The following is an 18,470-nucleotide window of genomic DNA, read 5'->3' as shown; positions in this document are numbered from 1 at the left end:
TTGACCCAGTATCCACGGTCAAAGGTATTGATTCGTTTGTAAAGTCATCTTGTCAATTGTTTACCTACGTGAGATGAGAGGTCATCCCCAGGAACTGGTTCTAACCCTTCGTCCTTGGACGGCCTTGCCTCCGCCTGTCTGAGTCTGGGAGAGAGAGTGTTCAGTGTTCTGTGTTGTCTTGTATTTCACTTTCCTCGCTCGCTCCGTCAGACCCAGTCTCGACGGCCAGTGGTGAAGTGTGGTGTGACCGTTGCTATAGTGACTCAGTGATACAAGTATCCCATGCTGGATACTCTGCAATATGCGACTCTCGGATACTCTCAAAGGTATGTGCACATTTTAAAACATTTGTGTAATTTATTGTTTGACGGTTTTGTTAAGCTTTATAAAGTGCTGTCTGTTCCAAACGTGCTTTGCTGTGGTGTTTAATATATTGTACAGATTTACAGAATAGTGATGTAGGGTTAACCAATATATAAATATAAAACAATAAGTGTATAAACAATAGGTTACGTATATAAACAATAAGTTTATATACTTACCATAATAATAAACCCACATTCAGTGTAAATTACTTTTTTGGTTGAAATTAGTCACCTTCATTACTTACAAATGTCGATTAAACCCACATTTCCGATTAAAGTTATTTAAAGATGCATCAAACGAAGTATATTAGGCAATCAATTAGCAGCTAGCCGTGTGTCATTGGTGTTCATGCACATTGGAGGGTGTAGGATCGATCTATTTATCGTGTTTCATTTTTCATAGAAACTGACACTATGAAATTGACATCATGAATATTTCTGTTCATCCGTGTTTATTCCAATTTTATTATACATTGAAGTTTTTTTATTGGCCGAGTCCAAACGGCTCTATATCTGCACTTCGTCAAAGTTGCAATTTTTTCCAAAGTTATAAAACATTTAGTCCCGTCTCGTAGTTTAATTTGTAAGCAATTCACAAAGAACTTTTTCTGTAAGCTTTCTTTTACTTTTGAGGTGCTGAATCCTGTAATTGTTTTGTTTACAAGAATACTACGGGCGGGTACAGTTTCGATGGTAGTCGTTACCAAGAATGTCAATATATTATTTAGGAACGGTAAATTTAACTCGGAACTTAGAGAAAACCAATAAGAAACACCAGTATTGTTATTGTTGTACAATACGATTTGGCGATCTAGTATACTATTTTGTTAACATTGCTTGGAGTACAGTATGTACGAGTATACAGTATACAACCTTTAACTATTTATTTAATTATTTACCAACGCTTTTAACAAGTTTACAAAATGGATACAGCATTAACAAGTTGGCTACATGGTACAAAAGTGGTAACAGCAAGAACATAGCCTAATAGAAAGATTAACAATGAGTAATAAAATGAAAACAATAACGTAGGTAGTCTAAAAATAAAAAGAACGATATGACAAAAGGAACAATTATAACAAGTAGTAACAATAACAATGATAATTAAAAAAAGACTGAAGATTGAAAGAGCAAACGACCAAACGGCAAAAAATAATATTATGCTATCAGATAATGAGATAGTGCTTTTAAAATTGCAAAAATATATAATTACCAAAACATTTAATCATTAATTGAACATGCAATGTTACATTTTGACGCATTTCAGTAGAACACAACTAAATTACTAGAAAGGAAAAACCTTTTTGTGTTTATATTATAATAACGCATTAATTTACAAAAATACAACTTAAAAATACACTTAACCGCAGTGAGAGAATAAAATAATAAGTTTTCTTAGTTGATATGTTTTACAGTTAATATTTAAATTTAGATATAAACTGTAGTAAACGGCATTGTAATTATTGCAATGCAGTTGTGAAAGGGCATAGTAAAAAGACTCAACTATTATAGTTTAATCTTTTTAGCATGCGATTGGTCATATAAGTGATTATTGACGCATATATATTGTTTTTGGAATAAGACGTGAGAAGCTTCTTACACAGTGCACTAATACTTTACACCACACTACACCCATAAATATTTTTATTATGAAGTTGGTTGATTTGAGGTAAAATCTTCTTTCTAAGATTGTTGAGGTTTGTCATAGTCAGAAAACTTCTTGATTGCCGACCTAACTTTAAAAGTAGATACAATAGAACGAACAGCCATTGCGGAGAACCTCCTAAGCTAACCGAATAATAAACTATGTATTTTTCAAAGACCAATTCCCTTATTCGTATCTAATATGTACATACAACGGCAAATTTTGTCTTTGGCACTCGTGGTAAGGGTCCACTACAATAAAACAATGACGGCTTGTTAACGAAAATTTAGCACTTGTTCCAGCCCAATTCGGTTTAGTTCTTTACCTGTATATCTCTTGTTATCAATCACTTGTTAAGTATTGTGATGGTGGTGCCACCTAGATTTGTATGTTAACCCAAATATGAGTGAAGGAGAATGTAGAATGGTGTGAGATGATCTCTGTACCTTTTATTTGTTACTCACTAAGATAAGCTGTTTCATTAGTCAGGATAATTTTATTTTAAGACCAATGATTAGGTTCAGCTGGGACCAGTTTCAAACCCTTAACAAGCTACTGTACTGGCTTTTCTCATGATCAATCCTGGAACGTTTTGCTTGTTAAGCGAACATAACCATATGACGCAAGTGGACATTTACCATGCGCGATGTTCAACAAAGAACCTGCTCAGATTCGACAAAGACTACACCGAGGTCGGAGGTCCTTGTAGAAAGCCCAGAGACTTGCGCAAGGCGACAACTTGGAGAATGGAGAGACGGTCGCGACAGTGGCGTAACTTGTAACTATTTTTGCCCGGACAACATACGGTCCTGGGCCACACTTTTTAGTTCAGTTGAAGAAACTGGAGAGAGCAGGAAAAGACTGAGTTAATTTTAACTCGACAAGGCCCACTACTATTACTAAATAGCTAAATGTATCTATGACGTAGGATTAGCACACAGATTTCACGATCTAATAGAATAGACCATATCTAAATACTAAATATATTGATATTTTACGAGAAAATTTCACAATTATCCACCGGTATTGTTGGGTCGCCGCCTGTGCTCCTGTGCCATGGGTGTGAGTTATACAATGGAGTCGCCTAAATATGACATAATGTATTACAAATTTAATGCCTATAAAATCCATACTCAGAGTGATGTTTTGTCTGATTACCTTAGGTGCGCATTGTTGAATTGTGTATTGGCAATAGCTACTTAGCTACCCAGCCACTATAACCACTTAGTTATAGTGCTCGTCTAGCAATCAAAATATTGCAAATACATGATCCTGGCTAATCGGCTGATCTTAGTCAGTAAACAAAGCTACACAGATTATAAATCCATTCTACTTATCCTGACCATCACTCATATTAATTTAAGTTAAAATACACACCTAGGTGATGCCCTCATCTCAATTTATAATGATAATAATCATATTAATCACAGTAATACTCTCTCAAGATATTAGTTGAATTAAAAATAATATGTATGGTAGGGTTGATCACTACACCGTTATCTAAGGGGACTTTTATTTCCTCACATCGAAAAACTAATTCCATTTAATACCCCTGTTTTCACAACTAGTTAAAATTTAATTTATAGATTTACAAATATGTTATAACCAACCTAAAATCCCCTCCGATAGTTGTTATGATAAACTTAAAATTGTTACGTTCTTAAAACATGGAAAACATGGAGATGTCAATCTTTATCTTGTTGAATAATTTAATTGTCACAGTAAACAATTATTAAAGGTTTTAGCAACTAAAGGGGTTGATCAAAGATATACAAATTAAGAAATCATTCATATAAATCAAGAGTTGTATTAATACTTTTACTTTTAATACTTTTCAATGAAATGGCGACCATACAGAGTAGGTATTTTAAGCCAAGTATGAATGAAGATGAGATTATTATATTTAGCGACTACGAATAGCAATATCATTTACTATATGTGGTTATATAGTCAATTGCAATATGCAAGCCGGTGTGAACCAGTTGCACAGGAGGTGTCTCAGGCTCTGACTGTTGTTTAATTGTGAAACTGTCTAGGAAAATGTCGTGAAGAAATGTCGAAATGTCCCCGGGACGGTGGAGCAACACTGCGAAGTTAATGATTGAATAATTACTGTGGCATACTGCCGGTATTGTCCAACAGGGCGAGCAGCAACAATGTTGTCTGTTGTTTGTTCAACAATGGGGTCCGTGTCTGGAGCGGAGGTGCATTAAATCATCATGCAAAGTAAGACCTAAGCCCGGGACCGATTTACTTTTCCATTTTTATGTCCCCAGAGGCCTTCGTTAAAGTCTGCTGTCAATGGAATGTTTTCAATCATCGATAGGGTTGTAAAAGCATTAAAGCATCCGTCTCTGGAGTCTTCTTTGATATGGTCTCTTATTATTTATTGCCAGAAAAGCTTAACAACATTGGAGTACGTCCCCTATCTCTCATATTCTTATGGAGGATAAAAAGCTTTTGTAGTTTGCTTGTTTATGGATATATTTCAATCAATTTTGTTTATTTCATTCTAAGCTATCAACATTTCAATTTAAAAAAGTACCTCAATACCTTTCCTGTAGCAGCAAACCTAAGTACTCTTTAAAATTAATGTTATTTAAATAGAAAATAAATCTAACAATTTTTAGGGAATATTTTCGTAGAAATCCAGCCTGGTATATGGAAATTCGCTTAGTTTGCAGGTTTGCTGCGGCAGGAGTATTTGATATTTAACTTATGTACTGTATTGAAAAATATTCATTTCACGGGGGCTAGGCGGTGATTTAGTACTGTTACAAGACAAGTGTGGTAAACTTAAGACATTATAATAGTAGATTTCGTTACTAGTCCCTAAAGTAGGCTTTTTTGGGACGATATCGTGTTTTACGGACGAGGCTTTGCCTAGTCCGGAAATTCGATTAAGTCACAAAAAATCATTTTAGGACGAGTTACGAACAATATTTTTCATTGCATTGTCATATATTATAGCAGAAAATACAAAATATAGCCAAAACAGTTTGATTAAAAAGGAACGTTTACTTTACCAAAAAAATCAACAAACTTTGTTTATATACTGTTGAAGCATTTTAAAGGATCAGAGCAGCTGAATTGTTTTTTAGATAAGCTTTGGCATAACCATATGATTCGAGTCCGTAAAATTTTACGGACTAGTCCGCAAAAAGATATCTTTAGGGACTCAAAACGATCCGTAAGACAGCTGTTTTTGAGACAGTGTAACGGGAAAAAAATCTTGTAATGTGATGTATCATTGATGTAACAAACAACAGATTTTCTTTCGTATTATATTTACATCTGTTATATTTGCATTTCCTACTAAAAATAAATCTTCTGAATGCTTCTGTTGTTCAAAACACTCGATGATTGAAAAATAAGAAGGTTAATCATAAAAATTCTATTAAATCTAACAAATTAGTACAGACAATTAACATTCGCAATTGTAGTGTAATACGTCGAGAAATCGATAATTAACAGAGATTCGGTGGATTGTGCAACAATTTGAACGTAGATATTAAACCCATTAAAGGAGTAAGGTTTATACTAAAGGTTCATACTATAAAACTATTAGGTTTGTAAAAAAAACTACAGTAGCTGTAATCAATTGCAATCCCTAATTGTTATTGTTTGGTATAAATATGTGAATGACCGTTTGTTTTAATTTTGAAATGTAACCATTATGTTTTGAAATGGTCCATTAGGTGTCTATATAGACATGATCAGTCTGGATAACTGGTTCGACCTAAATTAAAGCGTAATCAAAAACCTGATTTTAACCAGATCCGGTTTGTTATTTTTGCCTGAATTTCTGCAAATATTTAACTTGTAGGTTAGGAAATCTTGTTTAGTTTTGGAGAGATTATCTAGAATTGCATGACGGGATTTTGCACTAATAATTACGAAATTTGATATACATTACAATTTTAGGTTGATCTACAACCACTTATAACAATATGATTTTCTTGCCATATATATATAGAGGAAAATCACTTTGTACACAAGTAAAAATATTCTCCCCAATAATCCTTAACAACAGTACAAAACTGACGAATATAAACTGCATAAATAGTAAACATTTCCATCTAATTGTAACGGGAGTAACAAAAATAACATGAAGTAGTATTAGCTGAAATTCTTATGACTATATTTTGTAAGATAACAATACTTTTGAGCATAACTTTGCCAATAAGGGATGATACAATAGGAAGCCCTAAACACACATGTAAGAAGTTAATAACATCCATTGCCATTGCCACATATAAACCAGAAGGTTAAGAAACCAAAACAATCCGAACAAAATATAAGTTATTTCGAATAATATGTTAAGAATCAATACAATTTGTGAGGTATCTATATTTTTAGTTAACACTAAGTAAGTGAGAGATCGAGTGGCACATGTGCTCGTAGCTTTTCCTCGTGGAGAGACTAAAGAACAAAGACTTTGGAAGTAGAACAGGACTACAGGAGGCGACGAAAGTGAAGCGTGTCCATCACATCACATTTAACAATGTACAACGTTAATCATATATCATCAAACATCTTAGAATGAAGAATGTAAAGCATACTCACAATGTACAACGTTAATCATATGTCATCACACATGTTAAATCCGTTCTTACATTTGTTTACAACGTCCAACATGAATTTACTTAGGCCTACATTTTACTCAATGTTTGGTGTTAATCAAATCAACTTATTGAAATATAGGACAACGTATCACTTTAAACGTCTATTATCATACGACCTTTCATGTACAAATGAAACATTTATATCATGGAAACTAGCCTTTTCAAAAATGTCCTGCTTTTTCGATTACTGAATTATTACTGAATTGAGCTCGAGTCAAAATGCAACTCAATTAGGCATTGCTACGTTGAAGCATTTGTGACGCTACTTAACATCTGCTGAAGACTTCGAATAACAGACTTTGTTTGTTTTGGGATCGGCTAAATTTAGTGATATGGTATTTCGGAAGTGAGTTAGTTCCATCCTTTTGGACTATGACCACTCAACAAACGTCTCATTAGCTCGAGTGGCCGCTGTGAGAGCGAGAGTGGCTATAGTCTGAGACATTCGCTACAGCAAACTAACCAACAAACACACACTTGACAAGTTGAGTGAAAGTGATGCGTAACTGAAGCAACAAGAGACTGGAGAGGGAGAAGAAAGCCTTTCCCGTGCGATATGAGACAGTCTGCTGATGTGTCGGAGCTGTTTGGTCAATCCTTGCCAGAAATATCCCTTGAAGTTGCAAATATCTGATTGGTGAAATACGTCCACACGTTGGTCCACTGATTGGTGAAATGACAATAGCATTATACAATGGAATGGAAAATTCTACGAGAAGCTGAAGCGAAATGTTCCCTAGGTCCACATTTAACCTCAATGGCTCTGATGGTTGCTCAACCAGTTGTCACCCAGAATTGTTTCAAATCCCGGCCGGAATTCCCTATGACGTGCTCTATATACGTGGCTTGGTGGCTACCGGTACATTGAAACAAAGTTTTACTAGTATAAAGTGCTTGTTAAAGTGTTGTATACCTTTATCGATTAACGTTTTTGATCAGTTATCAATTGAGACGAGTTGCCCCCTAGGTTCGCATTTTAACCCAAATGTGAGCGAAGGATTATTGTAGAATGGAGCGAGATTAATGATACAGGTGAGTCAGTATCAAAGCTACAAACAACTACTACTGGCTACTGGCTAATGAGCTACGATCATTTGTTTAAAGCCCAAAGATCAGGAAAAGCTGGGTGGCTGGGTCCAGTTTCCAACTACCACATAGCTACTGACTTTTCTCAGGATCGAACCGTCAACCTTTTGATTGCTAGGCAAGCACTTTGACCTACCCAGCCAGATTATTGTAGAAAGGTTGTTCTGTGTTCAGTTCAAACAAGGCAGAAAGTAGAATAGGGGTCCCTCCTATTCCCCTATTTCCCCTAAGGGGGGATTCATTTTCAACTACAGTACTGAAACTTGGTGCACGTGGATTGTACATATGGGAGCAGACGCTGGGTTGGCTGGGAGCAGACACTGGGTCGGCTGGGAGCAGACACTGGGTCGGCTGGGAGCAGACACTGGGTCGGCTGGGAGCAGACACTGGGTCGGCTGGGAGCAGACACTGGGTCGGCTGGGAGCAGACACTGGGTCGGCTGGGAGCAGACGCTGGGTCGGCTGGGAGCAGACGCTGGGTTGGCTGGGAGCAGACACTGGGTCGGCTGGGAGCAGACACTGGGTCGGCTGGGAGCAGACACTGGGTCGGCTGGGAGCAGACGCTGGGTCGGCTGGGAGCAGACGCTGGGTCAGCTGGGAGCGGCTGCTGATCGACCTAGTTTGAAGGTACACGTTGGGATGACGGCAAAACAAACCCAGTGACACAAGAGTTGACGCAACGCGGGCAGTCCGGGTGGATCAGTCACATATCCTGGTGGGCTTTCTCCTTCACCAGGGAAAGTGATGTTTGTGTTGGACACCGCAGCCCAGCTGCCCATCAATGATGCAACGCCGCCAATTGGTTCCGCACACTCAGCAATTACTGTGAAGTAATCAGTGGAGTGTGCATGCGAGCATAGAGTACAACGTTTGTTTATTAGCCGTGCTACTAATGCATATCCAGGAATATGCTCACACAAGGATTAGTTTATCTAAAGGAGAAAAGATAGGTTTGATGGAAATAGATGGACTAACAACAATCAAGTACCTACTATTATTACACTTGCATTTAATAGGAATAAAATGTTTTTGCATCAATCTTTTGTGTCAAGAACAACCCACAGCTTTCCATCAATCGGTCATTCGTTTATAAGCTATTTTAATTATTTTATCTTAAAGAAGATTTTAAATTTTCTAAATGTATATAACACAGATTTATGACTTGTCTTATTAACTTTAATTCAGGGTCCAGCGATCACATTTAATTGGTTCTACAAACTTTAAATATTATTCAATGTGTCATTTACTTCATTAAACCGTTTTAACATCAATGTGCATTAAATAATTGTTAACAGATTGTGCTTAAACTCGTCTTGGTAATACGTGCGTCGTTCCGAAAACGACTGTTTGTATTATAATTAAGAACTGTAGAAGAGAATTGATACCAGAAAATTGGAGATCATGTATTGAGAAGGCAGGTTTGCAAGCTCGCCATGAGGAAACTCAAAAAGACGAGAAGGTGGGAAAGCCATGAAGCCGAAGAGAGATAGTAGACCCTTCGTGGATAATAATAAGCCAAATAACTTGGCGATAGAAACCAGAAAAAAAAGATTGAGAGTACTGGATTGTAGCCGGTTTCCTAGCTTGACACTATGTGTTTAAGGGTCATCTCATCTTATAATGTCCATTCTGCACGTTATGCAGGCAATATTTTGACAAGGGTGAAACAAATTTATATTGACATTGATGTGATTGATTAAAAAAGAATAGAATGTTATGGTCAACTCCAGACAAGTGGAGATACAGCCTATTTATCGAATTGTGAAATCGGTAAAAAAATTACAGTTAGAAGTGCGAAATAGATCACGGTGATTACATAATATCGTAATGTAATGATGTCTACGTTAGTGCTCTATACATATCTGGTCTAGGAATAAGGCTCAGATGTGACCGAACAATAGATCCTCTAGATATCCTATGTAGTTAGATCATGCCATGCCCATCGTTAATGGGCGAGCTGTATAAGAAGTCTACATATTTTGAAATTGACCCTGAATTACGCCAACAACCTATGTAGTGTGACAGTTAAGAATATGCAATGATCAGTCGGTTTAGTAAGTGTTGACGTGCACGTGCAACGTTGCGGATCAGATAGACCCAGATGAAATGAACAGGAGTAAAAGTGCGATCCCAAAGATAGATGTCACTGTGTCGTGCTCCAGAAAAATCGTGAGGAAGACTTTCAAACCTTGCTTACTGAAAAAGACAATTTAAAATTCGTGAAGCGTAGAACGAGGTAAGAGGGGTGGTGACTGGATGCGCATCAGTGCGATATGACAGCAGTAGAAAGTGATAAGCAATGAGCGCGACGTCGACGCCGCGACGTTCTGATGGGTCACTGAGGACGAAAGTGGGTCGGAATCGGTGATGTCCCGGTCTACACCTCCTAGTCCTACACCTCCAGCCTTATACAACTGTACACAGGACTACCAGTGTTGAAGTTAGTAAACGTTCTGATGGGTCACTGAGGACGAAAGTGGGTCGTAGTCGGTGATGTCCCGGTCCCCGCCTACACCTCCTAGTCCTACACCTCCAGCCTTATACAACTGTACACAGGACTACCAGTGTTAAAGTTAGTAAACGTTCTGATGGGTCACTGAGGACGAAAGTGGGTCGGAGTCGGTGATGTCCCGGTCCCCGCCTACACCTCCTAGTCCTACACCTCCAACCAACTACAACAGAACTACCGGCGTCGATGTGCTACTGGGATGTGTTGAAGGCAATGAACAAGTTACCTACTGTTACAACCTTCTACCGACTTAAGTATTTCAGTAACGGAAAGTGAAAGAAGATCAATAATTGGTCAATTGAAGACGCTTGCTGGAAAAGTAGCTCTGGACATGTGTTCTTCTTGGCAAAGGATTTTTTGATATAAGTGTTGTGTGTTACTTCTAATAACCAATTAATTGACGGAAAGTGGCATTGTAATCTGTAGTTTGTTGCGAAAGCATTTCCACATTCAACGTTTGCGGTGCGTGCAGCAGAGATAATGGACAAGGGCACGCTAATCGAACCGATGCCCTTTCCCTACGTTGGGTAACTGTAGTCTGCCAGTTGGTGAACCTGCCCTAAACCAAGGCCACTTCTAAGTCACAAGACTATTGAAATTTCTTTGTTTTTCCTTTTACGTGGATCTTTTGTAGGACAGTGAAAGGATAATCCAATTCATTTTTAGGTTTTGTCATGGATTTGTTATAATTGTTGTAATGGATGAGGATCTCATTCATCGTATATTTGAGCGACAGTGTAAGGTACATTCAAAATTTGACCACAAAATCGGTACTAAAATCACCTCTATTAGGTAAATTTTATTTCTTATAAGCTTTGCCAATATTTCTGAAATTCGATGAAGCTGGTGGACTTTCTAAATGTGGATAAAGAGTCTTCAGAATCTACAGTGAATTGAAGTTGAGCTACACTTTCACAAGAAAGCAAGCAATGCTATGCATTATCGGCTGCCATCTGCTCTTTGCCACTATGCCGACAATGACCTTGTCACAGCAGTTGACTCGGTCACAGTTTCTTCGGCTTCGCCTCACCGGCCTCAGCCCTTGACCTCGTTGTCCCCGCAGAGCTTCTAAGTTTCCAGCTGTTTTGTAATGGGTTTCCCGACCTCGCATTGCACCAACTCCAATTGCCGAGTTTCGTCACCATGAGTACCTGGGTTGGATGGGGAGTCATGAGTGGGTTTAATGTCGGATTAATGCAGAGTTCCAAGTAGGACAGAACATTAAAACATCGGTTTGATTATTACGTTAAAACAACTTTCAAGAGTCATGTTGTTACTTAACGTCGTTTTTTCTTTAGTCTTCCATAGGCTAGTAAATATAAATGAACCATCGTCCACAAACCCAATAAAAATGTTAAGACCTTTAGAGATTATAATTTCTTTAAAATCTTACGATTATGTTTTTATATTGAAATATTATTCTGTTTCACTAAATTTGACATTATTGAGTTCGAGCTGAGTGTATATTTGGCTTCATATCCGAAGGATCCGATTTTGAGAATGATAGAATTTGTACACACAGTTGTATTTTGCCTTTAGTCTTTGGATTACTAAATATTGACGCATTCCAACTGGTCGACGTTAGATCGCAATAAAACAAGGGTTTGGCCGATCCCTCATAAAAAGTAATAAATGCACTGGCGTAGAAACAATAATTGCCTCAAAATACCAAACCTCTCGCCATTTTTACTGAGTACAATGTTTGCTGCTAACATTGCATTTCAGGTGTTTTCACACCACATACATTGTGAGTTATTGGTAGAATGTGTCAATGTCACACGTAACTGTGTTATACCGTAAACTTGTCAGTTCAATAGGCAATAGGCATGTAAGTGAGTGAGTGAGTGGTCCGTGGCTTGAACTGAAAGTACTCAGGAGGGACAATGGTCAGATAGGACACATTGGGGTCAAGACCACTCGTATCCGCCTCCTCAAGCAACTCACGTAGGGGACAAAGAGGTAAAGAACAACAATACAAGTCCAGCTGAGACATACAAGTCTGAGGGGTGACATTGTGTGACGTAGTAATTACACACTTCATCGAGATGAATGGCGAAGTTGCCAAAGATAGTGCCTGGATCCGTCTTCAACAACTGTAACATTTCAGAATCAGGAATATTGGATTATAAAAATACTATTCTAGGCCTCTACCAACAAATATTTAGAGTTTTCATTATCTTTTACAATCTTACATTGATTGCAATGCTAAGTACTATAATGTAGTAAATACAGGTATTTGAGAGATTTATTACGAAGCCGACACACCTGGTTGGTGCGTTTCGGCGAAGATGAGTGAAGGATGAGTTTTGGTTTTGAATGAATGAGTTTATAGATTTGTTACTGACTAAGATCAGCTAAGTAAATAAAGAGATCAGACTCAGGTAGTAAGAACCTAAGCCTTTCTATAAGCTAATGTTATAAACACCTTTAACGCGATAAAATATTTAAGTGGTTGATATTATTTTCAGAGTTAACAAGCTTTAAAAGTGTGCCGACTACTGAATAAAATCCGGGGCCTGAGAAAGGATCAGGGGAAAATTGTAAAATGTACATTGTTATAAAAACGATCCATCAATAATAAGCGGAGAGAATAAATTATAAAGTGTCAGGAAGGTGCGAATGATACAGTCAATGGAAAGTGTGAGTGAGTCAGTCGCTCTCTCCCCTCCCACGTACCCCGGCGCCTTCGCACTCCACTCAACCGTTATATTAATATAATAACAATATACTAAAACTGCCGATAGTATGTAAAAATAATAATATCATTTTTACACCCGTTTGACGAATATGTCCTTTTGAGGCTACACTATTCTCGTAGGTGTATAAATTATCTTAAACTTGGTATACGAGTTCCTTGCTACAGAGTGATAGAAGGAAAATACGATAATAATTTAAGGTAAATATGTAATATCAGCAGTAAAGAATGAACTAAAAATAGTTTTACAAACTATTTACAAATTCCAGTACATGTATAATAAGTAATTGTTCATCACATTCTCGTGAATAACAAATTTATTAGCATGTAACAGTTCCGTCGGTTATCTGCTGAATGGTTGCCATTTCAGATTATTATCAATGCCTCTAACATGTATAGGTAAAAAAAAAAAAAAAACTGTACATGTATGCAGGCCACATTGTTTGAACTGAAACAGGTAAATTACTTCTCACGTAGCACGTTGAACAGAAGAATAGAAGAACTTCACACATTGGCTTGAACGGGGGTAACAAGAGTTGAAGGTAAAAACACAAGGGATACATGAGGTCGTAGGCCTATTCTTATTTCTTTTCTTTTCTATTATTCAATTCAAGAATAAAGAAGCTTAAAAAGAAACATTAATTTGTCATATCACCGCACTCTAGTCGTCGCCAGATATTAAACACACATTTACATAAGTTCAGATAACATGATAACGTGAAATGACAGTATCTAAAGTCAATGCTCATGCAATAGACAAATTTCTCTATGCTCATACATATCATATTACTTTTAATGACATCGCTGTCCGGTAAGGTTGGGACAATGCTTCCGGTAGAGGACATATCCGGATCCGGGTTTTGACACCTTACAATCACCACTCTCTCCCGGCACGAGCTTGATACTGCGAGTTTATAAGCAAAAAGCGTAAGCTCATTATTTGTCCTTAATAAACACGGAAGGTACGTGGATACGCATGACTGCAACACACGCTTGCACAAAAGATACTATCAACTCCTCTTACTTTCCGAAAATATCCACAGGACAAAAATGTATCCGGTGAAACTCTCTTAAACAACTAAAAAATTACATGTGAATATGAATTACCTAATTGTTTATTGGTAGGTTGTTAGACTAATCGGTTTGTAAGTTCAAATAAAAAAATCTCTCTTGCATTCAAATATTTTAAAAACGGCCTTTCGTGTAATTTGGTGTTTTATGGGAAACTAGCAGAGTACCCGTCCTTCGTACGGAATATAAGTATAAAATGCTTATTGCAGTTATATAAGCTTTGTGTTTGCAATAAGGGAGGACACAGTTTGATAAAATTTGCTTTTTTTAAATTTACAGTATTCTATAGTATTACACATATACCATAGCCATAATGTTCTACCACTTCACCTAAACAATAGAGAAAAATAAACCATCAACAATTCACAAAATATCACAAATTATTCATGAAATGAAAAACATAAACTTAACTGTAAACAATCCTACTTTGACAGTTCTCATTGCGAATCACAGTTTTTTGTTGCTGCTTAGTTCAAATTAGCTGTTTTCATAAATTCAAAAAATATATAGTGCTGCACCCTGTTGGTAAATCTTATAACTTTTTAATGCTTTTCCATATCACAGAACCAACTTTTTTAGTTGAAACAGCTGACTAAATTCTTTAATTCCCTTTAAATATGAATACTCATAATGTTAACATGGGGAATTGTAGAGCCACTGGGGCGGAGCCCGAAAGGATTTTTGAGATAAGAATATGCCTATATGTTAATCGGGAATGTAAGCTATCATCATACCAAATTTCAGCCCAATTCGTCCAGTGGTTTATGCGTGACTGAACTTCAAACACACAAACAAACAAACAAACAAACAAACAAACACACAAACTTTCACATTTATAATATTAGTAAGATTATTTTGGGATGCAAAATTAAAGGAAGTAAAACTTCATCGGTGTTCGTTCTATTTTACCAGCTGGTTAAGAAGCTTATCAAATAGAATTAAATGGACGGTAAAATGATTAAATTGTTAGTTTACTAAATACTTACTGTCTCAAATTTCTACATTCTGATAAATTCGTTACAAGATTATTTTGTAAAAATCGTGGTTCGGTCCATCATATTTCAATAACATAGCCAAAATCTCCACTTCCCTTGTGTGAAGAGGGGATGATAAAGAGTAGAGCTACGACTTTACCATAAAATCAACGATCCATCAACAATTACTAGTCCTTCATACCGCACTGAAACTTGCATTGCATCGTCTAATTGACTAAACATTAGCCTATAATTGTTTCGATTATGACGTCACCAAAGATGAGCTAGTCACTTGCTGTAAACATTCAAGGTGGCTGTGTTTTAGTACATGAGCTACAGCACAATTCTAGGTAAGATTAGATATTGCCGGCTTGACCTCCTACTCGCTACATTCTCATCTTTAAACTTTGACCCCTGCCATTTTAGCGAATTTCCCTATAGGGAAGTAGCTATTACCGTAGGTCTCATGGTAAGACCTAGGCCCGGGACCGATTAACTTTTTCATTTTGGTGTCCCCAGAGGCCAAAAACACCATTCGTTCAAATTTATATATATGAATCAGATCCTTACAGAATAACCAAAATATTGTAATACTTTCTGCTGGCAAAGGAAACAGCATAGTTATTTTAAACAAAACTGATTATATTAATGAATGTGAACGACAATTACAAGATTCTTTAACATATAAAGAGCTTGAAGATGACTGCTCCATAAAATTCATAATCATCATTCATTCACGATAACTTGAGTATTTTTTGTCCGATTTTGATAAAATTTGGTTTGAAGGTATAAGGCGGGATAAACTTAAGGAGTTCGCGAACCAGCATAATCGGACCATAGGAACGAGGTTTAACGGGGGGTTTTATTAGGTTAAAAATTGATTTTTATCATTTTTTACCCTTAAAACACAAAATTTATCAATTTTTCTCCAGACCTTCTTAAAGAGCTCAAAAAAACAAATAATTAAGTATGTCAAAGTGTGTTTGTACGGGGATTGGTTACGGAGAAAATTCAAAAAATTTTTAATTTAAAATTTCATTTTATTCTTATGAAGAATATTGTAAAATGTTGTAGTTGGCTTGTTTATGGATATATTTTGATGAAATTTGGCGGATTTATTTATTTCATACTAGCTATTGATATTTTAATAAAAAACACACTTTATTAGTTTCCCTGTAGCAGCAAACCTTGGTACTCGTTAAACATGAATGTTAATTTAATAGATTAATTAAAAATCAATCCAGGCAAATGGAAATTTGCTTAGTCGGCAGGTTTGCTGCGGCGGGGGTATTTTCTATAATTTTGTAATCAATCATTCCTCAAGAGTACGAATAAACTAGTGAGCTTAAATAAGCCTCATGGCCGAAAGAAAATGCTTAGCCAACAACACAGGTCCAAGTGCCCCGTAGGACAGTCAAATGGGAAGGACTTACACGAATAATGAGTCAAACGGGAAGGATATACACCAATAATGTGACGTCACCTTTGTTTTTACAAATAATTAAGTCAGCATCACATGTGTGGTAGCAATCTAGGACAGAAGACATTAAAATCTATTGAAGGATTTTCATGCTAGTGAATTGCAGGCTCTAAATGTGCTCAGTAATTTCATGATTTTACGAAATTGTACATGTTTACAGGATGTTTGCTGTATATCTGGATCACAACTATCGCAGACTCCGCGTCCCCACCTTCACCTCGCTCCAAGAGGCAAAGTAATGGTGAGTAGAGTAGTCAATAAGCACGTACTTTGAACATAACCATAATAGTATTCCATTAACATAGATGTTTTAAATATACTCTTTATTGAACATACATTGATATTAGTCAAATAACAATGCCGACGGTGTAGTTCTAGTAGTTTGATAAGAAATCTTGGGAATTTTTTTATCTTGAAAACATTAGTTAAACATATATTTTGTAAACCATTATTCGTCTGAGCTATATGTGTAGCACTGCCATTGTAATCCTCTTGTAAATAGTAAAGTCAGCAACAAGTGTTAACAATACCAACCTTAAACAATCAGAACGGGTTTGAAGGTGACTATGGCTTGTCGCGTGGAGGGAGGAGCGTGCGTTACCGGAGGCTGGGTGCGGAAGGACGGCCCTGAAAGTGAACGCGGTCCTCACAGGACATGCTGCAGTCATTTCACTTTCCTCGCGTCCTTGTCGCTGCTTTCCCCGCGAGAAAGCCACCTCGGGATCCCCGCCTTGCATCACACTTGTGCAACTCCTGCGGTCTTCCGGGACAGCTCACTGCTACTGCAGCGTCACTTAGACACTGTGTTGCAGCACTACTTGGACATCACAATCTGGTGTACTGCAGCACTACTTGAACACCACAATCTGGTGTATTACAGCACTACTTGAATACCACAATCTGGTGTACTGCAGCACTACTTGAACACCTCAATCTGGTGTACTGCAGCACTACTTGAACACCACAATCTGGTGTACTGCAGCACTACTTGAACACCACAATCTGGTGTATTGCAGCGTAACTTGTACACCAAACTCCTATGTATTGCAGCTTAACTTGGGCACTAAAGTCCTTTGTATTGCAGCGTTTATTGGGATTAAAATTCCTGTGTATTGTAGCTTAACTTGGCCACTAAAGTCCTTAGTATTGTAGCGTTTATTGGGATTAAAATTCCTGTGAGTTGCAGCTTAACTTGGGCAATAAAGTCCTTTGTATTGTAGCGTTTATTGGGATTAAAATTCCTGTGTATTGCAGCTTAACTTGGGCACTAAAGTTTTTGTATTGTAGCGTTTATTGGAATTAAAATTCCTGTGTATTGCAGCTTAACTTGGGCACTACTAAAGTCCTTTGTATTGTAGAGTTTATTGTGATTAGAATTCCTGTGTATTGCAGCTTAACTTTTGCACTGAAGTCATACGTATTGCAGGGTAACTTGGGCATCAAAGTCCTTTGGTGCATATCAAGCATGCAAACAAAAAATATTATTTCTACGACTTTTGTGTACCGGTGTACGCAAATTTTTCTCGTGTTAAGAACCTTTTACCTATACATGTGGTTTCCCAAAAACTAATTAAATCAATTAATTATAATGGTGGTCTTACTCTAAAGCCATTGATTCTAATTTCACTTAAAATGCACTGTAGTTGTAGCCTCATAATTAGGTGTTTTTTACGGTTTCTATACTCTTTTTAGGCATTTTAATAAATACAACGAAGTTATTATAATCTCAGTTAACCCATTTTAGAGCGTACGCTGCCTTTACTGTGTTCTTTAGATACTTGAATTAGATATTTTGCTCTTTTGATCCGTTTAACAAACATAATAAATATTTTAACGGAAAAATAGGGAAAACTATCATAATTTTAAAATCTCTCCTATCATCGCCGTTCATTAAAGTGTGACATTGGACTCTCGTAGTCGCCCCATCCCAACAGGTGTAGCTCTGGTTGATTTCATGTCTTGTTGTCAGTAAAAGTGGACTATTTTGCGGTCTGATAACAATGAGTGATAATAAGATTGAC

General features: G+C 37.0%; 1 protein-coding gene across 1 annotated transcript in view; it reads left to right on the top strand.

Annotated features, from left to right (window-relative positions):
- The first annotated feature begins 206 nt into the window (after positions 1–206).
- The window catches only part of LOC128986759 (uncharacterized), a 36,787-nt gene continuing 18,523 nt past the window's right edge, over positions 207–18,470 (top strand). The window contains exons 1-2 of the mRNA XM_054407276.1: positions 207–326; positions 16,610–16,690. Of these exons, the coding sequence (XP_054263251.1) occupies positions 302–326; positions 16,610–16,690 (106 nt within the window). The 5' untranslated portion in view covers positions 207–301. The remainder of the gene's footprint in view (positions 327–16,609; positions 16,691–18,470) is intronic.

The sequence above is a fragment of the Macrosteles quadrilineatus genome, unplaced genomic scaffold (genome assembly GCF_028750875.1).
Source record: "Macrosteles quadrilineatus isolate MER2022 unplaced genomic scaffold, UCM_ALF_1.0 Scaffold_1__1_contigs__length_201487025, whole genome shotgun sequence".
Taxonomy (NCBI): Eukaryota; Metazoa; Arthropoda; class Insecta; order Hemiptera; family Cicadellidae; genus Macrosteles; species Macrosteles quadrilineatus.
This window is presented reverse-complemented; position numbering and strand designations above follow the sequence as displayed.